The sequence below is a fragment of the Sturnus vulgaris genome, chromosome 13, assembly GCF_052056855.1.
Source record: "Sturnus vulgaris isolate bStuVul1 chromosome 13, bStuVul1.hap1, whole genome shotgun sequence".
In the NCBI taxonomy this organism is placed as follows: Eukaryota; Metazoa; Chordata; class Aves; order Passeriformes; family Sturnidae; genus Sturnus; species Sturnus vulgaris.
The window spans coordinates 19,625,791-19,638,242 of NC_142255.1; the positions used below are offsets into that span (position 1 = coordinate 19,625,791).

At 34.3% G+C, this 12,452-nt stretch overlaps 1 protein-coding gene across 2 annotated transcripts in view; it reads left to right on the forward strand.

The window, feature by feature from the left end:
* Positions 1-12,452, forward strand: part of PIAS1 (protein inhibitor of activated STAT 1) — a 59,977-nt gene that overhangs the window by 30,977 nt on the left and 16,548 nt on the right. For both annotated transcript variants that reach the window (XM_088172734.1, XM_088172735.1), the window contains exons 3-6: positions 7,624-7,708; positions 8,866-8,913; positions 10,922-11,012; positions 11,754-11,888. In XM_088172734.1, coding sequence (XP_088028860.1) covers positions 7,624-7,708; positions 8,866-8,913; positions 10,922-11,012; positions 11,754-11,888 — 359 coding nt within the window. The remainder of the gene's footprint in view (positions 1-7,623; positions 7,709-8,865; positions 8,914-10,921; positions 11,013-11,753; positions 11,889-12,452) is intronic.

The following is a 12,452-nucleotide window of genomic DNA, read 5'->3' on the forward strand; positions in this document are numbered from 1 at the left end:
TCCACAAGCAGCAGGTCTGAATTAAATTCTTTAAATTTTGGGTTCTAGTATCAGGATTTCTGCAAGCAGCAGGTCTGAATTAAATTCTTTAAATTCTGGATTGTCCTACCAGGATTTCTCCAAGCAGCAGGTCTCAGTTTAATTCTTTAAATTCTGGATTGTCCTACCAGGATTTCTAACAGCAGGTCTCAGTTTAATTCTTTAAATTCTGGATTTTTCTACCAGGATTTCTACAAGCAGCAGGTCTGAACTTAATTCTTTAATTTCTGGGCTCTCCTACCAGGATTTCCACAAGCAGCAGGTCTGAATTAAATTCTTTAAATTCTGGATTGTCCTACCAGGATTTCTAACAGCAGGTCTCATTTAATTCTTTAAATTCTGGATTTTCCTACTGGGATTTCTGCAGGCAGCAGGTCTGAATTAAATTCTTTAAATTCTGGATTGTCCTACCAGGATTTCTGCAAGCAGCTCTGAATTTAATTCTTTAAATTCTGGATTGTCCTACCAGGATTTCTGCAAGCAGCAGGTCTCAGTTTAATTCTTTAAATTCTGGATTTTCCTGCCAGGATTTCTCCAGGCAGCAGAATTTTCCTCTCAGGGCTTGAGTCCACCCTTCCCAAGCACCTTTTGTGCTCCTCACTGGCGCTCCCTGTGAATTTTTGAATTTTCCTTTATCTGGGAGCAATCCAGATGTTGCAGCTGAGCTGCCTGGAATCTTGGAGGGTTCCTGTAGTTTCAAGGTCCAGCCAGGAAACAATCAAACAATTGAGAGCAGGAGAGAGGCGGGTTGGAAAGCAGGAAAGTTTTTTTTGGCAGGAATTTCTCCTTTTTCTTTATCAGCGAGCTGATCTCGGGCTCTGTGCTATTGCTCCTCTGGTTTATATGAAAGTCACGCTTTTACTGTCTGCTGTGTTTATTGTTTTGGGTTTTTTTTTTTTTTTTTTAAATGTTCTTTTTGTGGGAGGAAGTTCAACAAAACACTCAAATTCTCAAACTCAAGCTTTGAGTTCTGTGACTTCCGGCCCTTGCAGCTTTTAATTGTGCAAGAATGGGGTGAAATATTGAAATATTGGCTCTGGAATTACTGCACACTTGGGGTTCTTTTGGTTTTTTTTGTTTTTTTGGTTTTTTTTTTGGATTTGCATGGGCCTCAAGTTGAGCTTTGCAGAGCCCAGAGTGTTTCTTTTGAGAGAGCTTTGAGCGACTGAATAACTCCTAAAAAAAAAAAAAAAAAAAAGGATTTGTGAAGGTTTTCTTCAGCTGATTGCTCAATCTGCTCATGCGTGGAGATGAGGGCACTGGGATTCCAGGACATGGCAGGACATGGATGGAGTGAGATTCCAGGGCATGGATGTCCCAAAATTCCAGAGCATGGATGGAGTGAGATTCCAGGGCATGGATGAACAAAATTCCAGAGCATGGATGGAGTGAGATTCCAGGGCATGGATGAACAAAATTCCAGAGCATGGATGGAGTGAGATTCCAGGGCATGGATGAACAAAATTCCAGAGCATGGATGTCCCAAAATTCCAGGACATGGATGAACAAAATTCCAGAGCATGGATGGAATGAGATTCCAGGACATGGATGTCCCAGGATTCCAGGCCTTGACAAAGATTCCAGGCCCTGTCAGGACATGGATGTCCCAAAATTCCAGGACATGGATGTCCCAGGATTCCAGGACATGGATGTCCCAGGATTCCAGGACATGGATGGAATGAGATTCCCAGGATTCCAGGCACTGACAAAGGTTCCAGGCCCTGTCAGGACATGAATGTCCCAAGATTTCAGGACAAGGATGAACAAAATTCCAGGGCATGGATGAACCAGGATTCCAGGGCATGGATGTCCCAAAATTCCAGGACATGGATGAACCAAAATTCCAGAACGTGGATGAACCAAAATTCCAGGCCATGGATGTCCCAAAATTCCAGGACATGGATGTCCCAAAATTCCAGGCCATGGATGTCCCAAAATTCCAGGACATGGATGAACCAAAATTCCTGAGCATGGATGTCCCAAAATTCCAGGACATGGATGAACCAAAATTCCAGGACATGGATGGAATGAGATTCCCAGGATTCCAGGCCCTGACAAAGGTTCCAGGCCCCGTCAGGACATGGATGTCCCAAGATTTCAGGACAAGGATGAACCAAGATTCCAGGACATGGATGTCCCAAAATTCCAGGACAAGGATGTCCCAGGATTCCAGGACATGGATGAAATGAGATTCCAGGACCTGGATGAACCAAATTTCCAGGGTATGGATGTCCCAAAATTCCAGGACATGGATGTCCCAAAATTCCAGGACAAGGATGTCCCAAAATTCCAGGACAAGGATGTCCCAAAATTCCAGGACATGGATGAAATGAGATTCCAGGACCTGGATGAACCAAATTTCCAGGGTATGGATGTCCCAAAATTCCAGGACATGGATGAACCAGGATTCCAGGACATGGATGTCTCAAGGATCTCAGGCCCTGACAGGACATGGATGTCCCAAGATTCCAGGCTGTGACAGGACCTGGATGTCCCAAATTTCCAGGACATGGATGTCTCAAGATTCCAGAGCATGGATGGAATGAGATTCCAGGACATGGATGTCCCAAAATTCCAGGACATGGATGAACCAAAATTCCAGGACATGGATGAACCAAAATTCCAGGACATGGATGGAATGAGATTCCAGGATATGGATGTCCCAAAATTCCTGAGCATGGATGTCCCAGGATTCCAGGCCCTGACAAAGATTCCAGGCCCTGTCAGGACATGAATGTCCCAAAATTTCATGACAAGGATGAACAAGATTCCAGGACATGGATGTCCCAAAATTCCAGGCCATGGATGTCCCAAAATTCCAGGACATGGATGAACCAAAATTCCAGGACATGGATGGAATGAGATTCCAGGCCCTGGATGTCCCAGATTTCCAGGCCCTGGATGTCCCAAAATTCCAGGCCCTGGATGTCCCAGATTTCCAGGCCATGGATGTCCCAGGATCTCAGGCCCTGACAGGACATTTTTTCCAGACACAGCTTGAATGGAGCTGGGAAGGCTCTTGGCCTCCACAGAATCACAGAGAATATAAAATATAAAATATAAAATATAAAATATAAAATAGAAAATATAAAATACAAAATATAAAATATAAAATACAAAATATAAAATACAAAATATAAAATACAAAATACAAAATACAAAATACAAAATATAAAATACAAAATACAAAATACAAAATATAAAATATAAAATATAAAATATAAAATATAAAATACAAAAGAGTCAGGACCAAGAAGGGACAGTCAAAAACCCAATTTTGTTTTTCTTACAGCACTCAGTAAAAATTTCCTCTGCTCCTCATCCTCTTCCTTACCTCCAAAAAAAAAAAAATTAAAAAAAAAAATTAACTTTTGGGAATTATTGGAAATATGTTTAATATATTTCCAATATATTGAATAGAAATATATTTATAAATATATTGTAAAAAGTTTAATTTCAGCCCAATCCTCTCTTTAAATACATCCCCTTCAATATTTAATAATTGATGATGGGAAAATCAACCTCAGTTTATTGATTTTTTAAGAAACATCACCAAAAAAAAAAAAAATTTAAAAAAAAAAAATTTAAAAATCAACTTTCTGTAATACCAAAAATTAATTCCTGGAAGGTTTTTTCGGTGGCTGAATGGAAATTCAGATTTTTAATTTTTTTTTTTTTCTCAAAATAAAGATTTTTTTTTTTTTCCTCAAAATAAAGATTTTTTTTTCTCAAAATAAAGATTTTTTTTTTTTTTTTCTCAAAATAAAGATTTTTTTTTTTTTTCCCTGCAGAAAGATGGGGGGTGTTTATTTTTAGCCCTGGCTACTGGGGAGGTGGAACAGAATTATTTTTAGAGCTGCAGAAATTGCAGCTGGGTTCTGCATTTCCACCCTGCTCATGGAGGGCTTTCCCAAAATAAAGAGCAGAATTAGTAAAAAAAAAAAAAAAAAAAAAAAATTGTTTTTCTGTGTTATTTTATATTTATTGAATAGGTGATCTCTGGGTTGTGTGGATATAAAGATATTGATATTTTTATTTTTATATACATATTTATATTTTTATTTTTATTCTTATTTTTATTTTAATTTTTATTTTAATTTTTATATACATTATATTTTTATTTTTATCTACATTTCTATTTCTATTTCTATGTCTATTTATATTTATATCTATATCTATATTTATATTTATATTTATATTTATATTTATATCTATATTTATATCTATATTTATATCTATATTTATATCTATATTTATATCTATTTTATATCTATATATCTATATTTATATCTATATCTATATTTATATCTATTTTATATCTATTTTATATCTATATTTATATCTATATTTATATCTCTATATCTGTATTTCTAGCTATTTTATATCTATATTTATATCTTTATATCTTTAATTTATATTTATTTTATCTTTATTTCTATATTATATCGATATCCTATTGATTTTTATTTTATATCTTTTTATACTTACGTATTTTTTGAAGTTATATCTTGATTTTTTACACATTTACATCTATTTGCACATTCTTAGATATTTATATATATTTATGTCTTTATGTGTATTTAATATGTTTATGCATTAATATTTGAAATAGACTTATAGACACCTTATATATTATTTTATATTATATATTATTTTATATAATATATAGCATATATTATATAAAAAGAAAAAAAAAAAAAGAAATGCGATTTTTTTTAGGAATTTTGCACTCTGGACTTTTCCAAGTTCTGCTGCATTCACAGGGCTAAAGAAATAATTTTAATATTTAATAAATCACTCCAGCTTCGATTGCATTAGAAATTCCATTTTCATGGCAAATTTGGTTAAAAATTTCACGATAAAATTCCATTTTATGAACTCTGTCCCCCTGCCTTAATTCGAGTTTTATTGCATTAAAAATTCCATTTTCATGGCAAAATTGATTTAAATTTTCACGATAAAATTCCATTTTATGAACTCTTTTACCCTGGATTGGAAATTCCATTTTCATGGCAAAATTGATTTAAATTTTCCTGGTAAAATTCCATTTTATGAACTCTGTTACCCTGCCTTAATTCCAGCTTTTATTTCATTAAAAATTCCATTTTCCTGGCAAAATTGGTTCCAAATTTTCCTGCTAAAATTCCATTTTACCTTTCTCTTGCAGGGCAGGGTTGTGTTTGCAGCCGTTTTATTAATTTAATTAAAAATTAATTTTTAAAATTAAATTAAAAATTAAAAATTAATTTAATTTAATTTTTTAAAATGAATTAATTTATTTTATTTTTTTTTAATTTTCTGGTTTTAATCATCCTCCAGAATTTTATTTTTTTTTTTTTTTATCAATTGAATGATGAGCTTGGCTTGTTGGGTGTTTGAAACGGGGCAGGGAATTCATGGGATCTGGACCCCCCAAAATCCCAAATTTCCAAAGGGAAAATCCCAGAGCTTTGGGAATTTCAGAGCATTGGGAATTTCAGAATTTTGGGAATTTCAGAGTTTTGGGAATTTCAGAGCTTTGGGAATGTCAGAGTTTTGGAATCTCAGAATTTTGGGAATTTCAGAGCTTTGGGAATTTCAGAGCTTGATCTGGGAATGGGAATGGGAATTTTCTGGGATCTGGGAATGTCAGAGCTCTGGGATCTGGGAATGGGAATTCTCTGGGATCTGGGAATGGGAATTTTCTGGGATCTGGGAATGGGAATTCTCTGGGATCTGCAGCTCCCAGGGATTTGTTCCCAGTCAGTGAGAAAAGGGCCCAGCACAGAATTCCAGCGGGGTTTGGGTTCAAGGGAGCTGAAATCCCATGGATCCAATCCCATGGATCCCATTGATCCCATTGATCCCATGGATCCAATCCCATGGATCCCATTGATCCCATTGATCCCATGGATCCAATCCCATGATCCCATTGATCCCATGGATCCAATCCCATGATCCCATTGATCCCATTGATCCCATTATCCCATGATCCCATTGATCCCATGGATCCCATGGATCCAATCCCATGATCCCATTGATCCCATGGATCCCATTATCCCATGATCCCATGGATCCCATTATCCCATGATCCCATTGATCCCATTGATCCCATGGATCCAATCCCATGATCCCATTGATCCCATTGATCCCATGGATCCAATCCCATGGATCCCATTGATCCCATGGATCCAATCCCATTGATCCCATGGATCCCATTGATCCCATTGATCCCATTGATCCCATGGATCCCATCCCATTGATCCCATGGATCCCATTGATCCCATTGATCCCATTGATCCCATGGATCCCATCCCATTGATCCCATGGATCCCATTGATCCCATTATCCCATTGATCCCATGGATCCCATTGATCCCATTATCCCATCCCATTGATCCCATTGATCCCATTGATCCCATTGATCCCATTGATCCCATTGATCCCATTGATCCCATTATCCCATCCCATTGATCCCATTGATCCCATTGATCCCATTGATCCCATTATCCCATCCCATTGATCCCATTGATCCCATTGATCCCATTGATCCCATGGATCCCATGGATCCCATTGATCCCATTGATCCCATTGATCCCATTATCCCATCCCATTGATCCCATGATCCCATGGATCCAATCCCAGTATCCCATTGGATCCCATTGGATCCCATTGGATCCCATCCCATTGATCCAATCCCATGATCCCATTGATCCCATCCCATTGTTATCCCATTATTATCCCATTATTAATTATTCCTTTATTCTCCCATTATTACCCCATTATTATCCCATTATTAATTACCCCATTATTCTCCCATTATTACCCCATTATTATCCCATTATTACCCCATTATTTTTTAATTAATTTAATTTTTTTATTAATTTAATGATTTTTTTTTTTAGTAATTTAGTGATTATTTTTCTATTAATTTAATGATTTTTCGGAGGGTTAATTTAATGATTTTTTAAATTAATTATTTTTTTTGATTAATTTAATTATTTTTAAAATATTGATTTAATGTTTTTTTTATCAATTTAATGGATTTTAAAAATTTATTGAATTTTTTTACTAATTTAATGATTTTTAAAATTATTTTAATGATTTTTTTAATTCATGATTTTTTGGGGGTGAATTTAATGATTTTTTAAAAATATTCATTTAATGATTTTTAAAATTAATTTAATAAGTTTTTTAATATTATTGATTTTTTATTAATTTTTTATATTAATTTAATAATTTTTATATTAATTTAACGATTTTTAAAATATTAATTATTTTTAAAATTAAATTCATGATTTTTTTTTGTTATCTTAATGAATGTTTTAATACTAATTTAATGATTTTTTTTAAAATTAATGACACTTTAAAATAAATTTAAGCCTAATTTTTAAATTAATTCAATGATTTTTTTATTAAATTAATGATTTTTTTCCGGGTTAACTTCATGAATTTTTTAACATTCATTTAACGATTTTTTTTTTATTAATGTAACGATATTTTAAAATTAATTTAACGATTTTTTTTTAATTAATGTAACGCTATTTTTACATTAATTTAACGCTAATTTTTAATTAATTAAATGAATTTTTTTGGTGTGTTTCAGCCTCAGACAACAGCCAGAGATTTCGGGAGACTTGCTTTGCCTTCGCCCTCACCCCCCAGCAGGTGCAGCAGATCAGCAGCTCCATGTGAGTCAGAAAAATTCAAATTTTTCACCCCAAAAATGCAAATTCCCATGGCCCTGAATGGCAAACAGAAGGGAAAAAAATCCAATTTTTTTTGGTGTATGGGGAGCTCCATAAAACTCCAAAATTCTGTTTCCTTGCAACTTTTCTGTGCCATAAATTGAACAAAAATTCAAATTTTTCACCCCAAAAATGTAGGTTTCCATAGCCCTGAATGGAAAACAGAAGGGAAAAAATTAAAATTTTTTTTGGTGTGTGGGGAAATCCCTGTAAATCCAAAATTCTGTTTCCTTGCAGCTTTTCTGTGCCATAAATTGAGCAAAAATTCAAATTTTTCACCCCAAAAATGCAAATTTCCGTGTCCCTGAATGGAAAATGGGAAAGGAAAAATCAGATTTTTTTTTTGGTGTATGGGGAGTTTCCTGTAAATTCAGAATTTTGCTTCTTGCAGCTTTTCTGTGCCATAAATTGAGCAAAAATTCAAATTTTTCACCCTAAAAATGCACATTCCCATGGGCCTGAATGGAAAATGGGAAAGGAAAAAATCAAATTTTTTTTTTTTTTTATTGTATTGGGAGGAGAGAATTCAACCCCACCATTGAGTTTTGGGTTGGTTTTTTTGGGGGGGATTAAAGTTTCTAAAAATGCAGAATTTTGGTTATAATATAAAAAAAAAAAAAAAAAAAAAAACAAACAACCCAACAAAATAAAAAAAAAATCAAAAAAACCCCAAACACAAAAAAAAACAAAAAAAACCCAACCAGAAAAAAAAAAAAAACAACACAAAAATAGAGGTGAGAAATAAATTATTTACAAATAAATATAAAAAAATAAAATCATAATATAAATTTATCGACCTCAAAAAAATAAAAATTCTCCTTTTTATTCTCTCTTTTTGAGCTGGAGCAGCCAAGTCTGGTGTTATTAATTTTATTTATTAGTAATTAATTATTATTATTATTATTATATTTGTATATATTATTAGATCAACCTGAAAATGTGAATTTTAAATTTTTTTTTGTACAAAAAAAAAAAGAATTTATTTCCATAAATGGATTTTTTTGGGGAATGTATAATCACAATAATGAGGAATTTTATTAAAAACAAGATTTTTAATTAAATTTTTTTTTGTTTGTTTTTATATTTTATTTTTTTTCCAGGGATATTTCTGGGACCAAATGTGACTTCACAGTGCAGGTCCAGCTAAGGTAGGGATTTATCAAAATAAATTGATTTATTCCCAACATTCCCAGCAGGAATTTTGGGAATCAATATCCTGAATAATTTGGGATTTTTAATCAATCTTTAATTGATTAAATTCTCTGTCATGAGCAGAGATTCCAAGATTTGTTTCTTTGGGAATTTTGGGAATCAATATCCTGGATAATTTGGGATTTTAATTAATGATAAATTGATTAAATTCTCTGTGTTAGGAGCAGAGATTCCAAGATTTGATTCTTTGGGAATTTTGGGAATCAATATCCTGAATAATTTGGGATTTTTAATTAATGATAAATTGATTAAATTCTGTGTCATGAGCAGAGATTCCAGGATTTGATTCTTCAGGAATTTTGGGAATCAACATCCTGAATAATTTAGGATTTTTAATCAATCTTTAATTGATTAAATCTTAGATTCCAATATTTGTTTCTTTGGGAATTTTGGGAATCAATATCCTGATTAATTTGGGATTTTTAATCAATTCAATTAAATTTCATTAAATTAAATTGATTAAATTCTCTGTCTCATCCAGCTGGGGTGGGATGGGCCAAGGCTGAGGGGGGAATTTTGGGAAATCAAAAATGAATTCTGGAATTTTCCAGCCCCTGCTGGAACCTGGCCAGGGATGGGGAAAATCCCTGCAGGGAATCCGGGGCGGCTGAGAGGGGGTTTGGGGTTTTTGGGGTTTTTGTTTTTTTTTTTTTTTGTTATTTTGGGGGTTTTTGGGGGTTTTTTTTATTGTTTTGGGGGGGTTTTTTTGTTATTTTGGGGGTTTTTGGGTTTTGGGGGGGTTTTTTGTTTTTTTTTTTTGTTGTTATTTTGGGGGTTGTTTGGTTTTTTGGGGTTTTTTTTTGTTATTTTGGGGTTTTTTTGGGTTTTTTGGGATTTTTTTTTGTTATTTTGGGGTTTTTGGGGGGTTTTGGGGGTTTTTTTCGGGTTTTTTTGGGGGTTTTGGGGGGTTTTGGGGTTTTTTTTTTTATTTTGGGGGGTTTTTGGGGGTTTTTTTTCGGTTTTTTTTTTTTTTTTTTTGTTATTTTGGGTTTTTTGGGGGGGGGGTTGTGGGTTTTTTGGGGGGGTTTTTGGGGGTTTTTTGGGTTTTTTTTGTTTTTTTTTTGTTATTTTGGGGGTTTGGGGTTTTTTTTGTTTTTTTTTTTTTTGGGGGGGGGTTTTTTTGGTTTTTTTTGTTATTTTGGGGGGTTTTTGGGTTTTTTTGGGTTTTTGGGGGGTTTGGGGGGTTTTTTGGTTTTTTTTTGTTATTTTGGGGGGTTTTTGGTTTTTTGGGGGTTTTTTGGGGGTTTTTTGGGGGTTTTTGGGGTTTTTTTCAGGGTTTTTTGGGGGGTTTTGGGGGTTTTTTTGGTTTTTTTTTGTTATTTTGGGGGGTTTTTGGGTTTTTTGGGGGGTTTTTTCGGGGTTTTTTGGGGTTTTGTTTTCTTTTTTTTTGTTATTTTGGGTTTTTTTTGGGGGGGGTTGGGTTTTTTTGGGGCGTTTTTTGGGGGTTTTTGGGGTTTTTGGGGGGGGGGGGGGGTTTGTTATTTTGGGCTTTTTTTTGTTTTTTTGCTGCTTCTTGGAATTCTCCTTGTCCATGAGCTGAGCTGGGGGCAGGATGGCTGTGTCCTGCTGCTACAAAAAAAAATTAAAATCAAAACAAAATAAAATCTCTTTGAACTTCAAATAAATAAACAAACAAATTGTACATCAGAGGATTCCTTGGCTGTGCTCAAACTGCCTGAACTGCAGCTGGGCCAGTGGAAAATGTCATTTTTGGGATTTTTTTTATGTGCAGAGATCAGACTGGAGGGAAAAAAAAAAAATTTGGGATTCCAGGAAGCTGAGGAGGAACCCCAGTGGGATTTTGGGAGGATTTTCCTGCTCTCTCTGTGTGTGTGTGTGATGTCATTTCACAAAAATCTGCTCAGGTGATTTTAAAATGAATTTAAAAGGGAGAGGTGATCTTTGGTTGTTTTTTTTTGTTGTTTTTTTGTTTTTTTTTTTTAGGTTTTGTTTATCAGAAACCAGCTGTCCACAAGAAGATCATTTCCCACCCAATCTGTGTGTGAAAGTCAATGGCAAACCCTGCAGCCTTCCAGTGAGTGAAATTTTATTTTTTTATTATTTTTTTAATTTTTTTTTTTTACATATTTTGGGATGAATCGATAGGGAATTCGCCTGCCTGAAAATTTATCCCAATTTTTATTTTCATATTCTGAAGCTTTGGAGTGAATGGAAAACACCAAATGATTTGTTTTAACCTGAAGTTAAATGTGTGGGAGTTCAAAACTCTTTTTTTCAGCATCACATAATTAGTAATATGAGAGAAAATGATGATAATGAGAAGAATAAATAAGAGTAATAATAATAATAATAGTAATAATAATAATAGTAGTAATAATAATAATAGTAATAATAATAGTAATAATAATAAGATGTAATAATAATGGTAATAATAATAATAATGATAATAATAATAATAATAAATATTATGGGAGAAAAAAAGGAGTGAATTTTAAAATCTCTGTTCTCAACTTTAGGGATTTTTTTTATCAAGTTTTGCTGAGACAGGAGAAGTGACAAAATCCCCTTTAATATTCCCTGGCCAAGCTTAGGATTTTGAATTTCCATCAAGAGAAAGAAAAAAAAATTAATAAAATACTCAATAATTTCATTATCACCTCCTCCTCTCTCTGAATCAACCACAGAACCTGCTCCGGGCTCGTCGGCGCAAACAGAAAAAAAAGAATTTGTAATTTAATTTTCCCTCAGAGTGAGAGGGGTTTAAAACATTTTGTTTTTATAAAAATTGAATTGAATTGAATTAATTTTTTTAAAGGGTTACCTGCCACCAACCAAAAATGGAGTGGAGCCCAAGCGGCCGAGCCGACCCATCAACATCACGTCGCTCGTCCGTCTGTCCACCACGGTCCCCAACACCATCGTGGTGTCCTGGACTGCAGAGATTGGCAGAGTGAGGATCTCTTGTATTGTTCTGATTTGCTTTTCATCCTTGGGCACCAAAAAAATGAAAAAAAAAAAAAAAAAATCTACTCAGCTGGGGAATTTGGGGGAATTTTGGGGAATTTTGGGGAATTATTTTTCTGTCGCGTTGGGGTGGGATCGGTCCCTGCTCGTGTCATGGACTCAGAGGTCAAAGCATCCCTTAAAGGTTTTGTTGGTTAATTTGGAGAAATTGGAGTGAATTTGGAGAAATTTGAATTTTGTGGAGTTGGAATTTTGGGAATTTTCTGTCACCTTGGGGTGGGGTCGGTCCCTGCTCGTGTTTGGGACTCAGAGATCAAAGAGATCAAAGCATCCCCTAAAGGTTTTGTTGGTTAATTTGGAGAAACTGGATTTAATTTGGAGAAATTGGAGTTAATTTGGAGAAATTGGAGTGAATTTGGACAAATTTGAATTTTGTGGAGTTGGAATTTTGGGAATTTCTGTCACCCTGGGGTGGGATCGGTCCCTGCTCGTGTTTGGGACTCAGAGGTCAAAGCATCCCCTAAAGGTTTTGTTTGTTAATTTGGAGAAA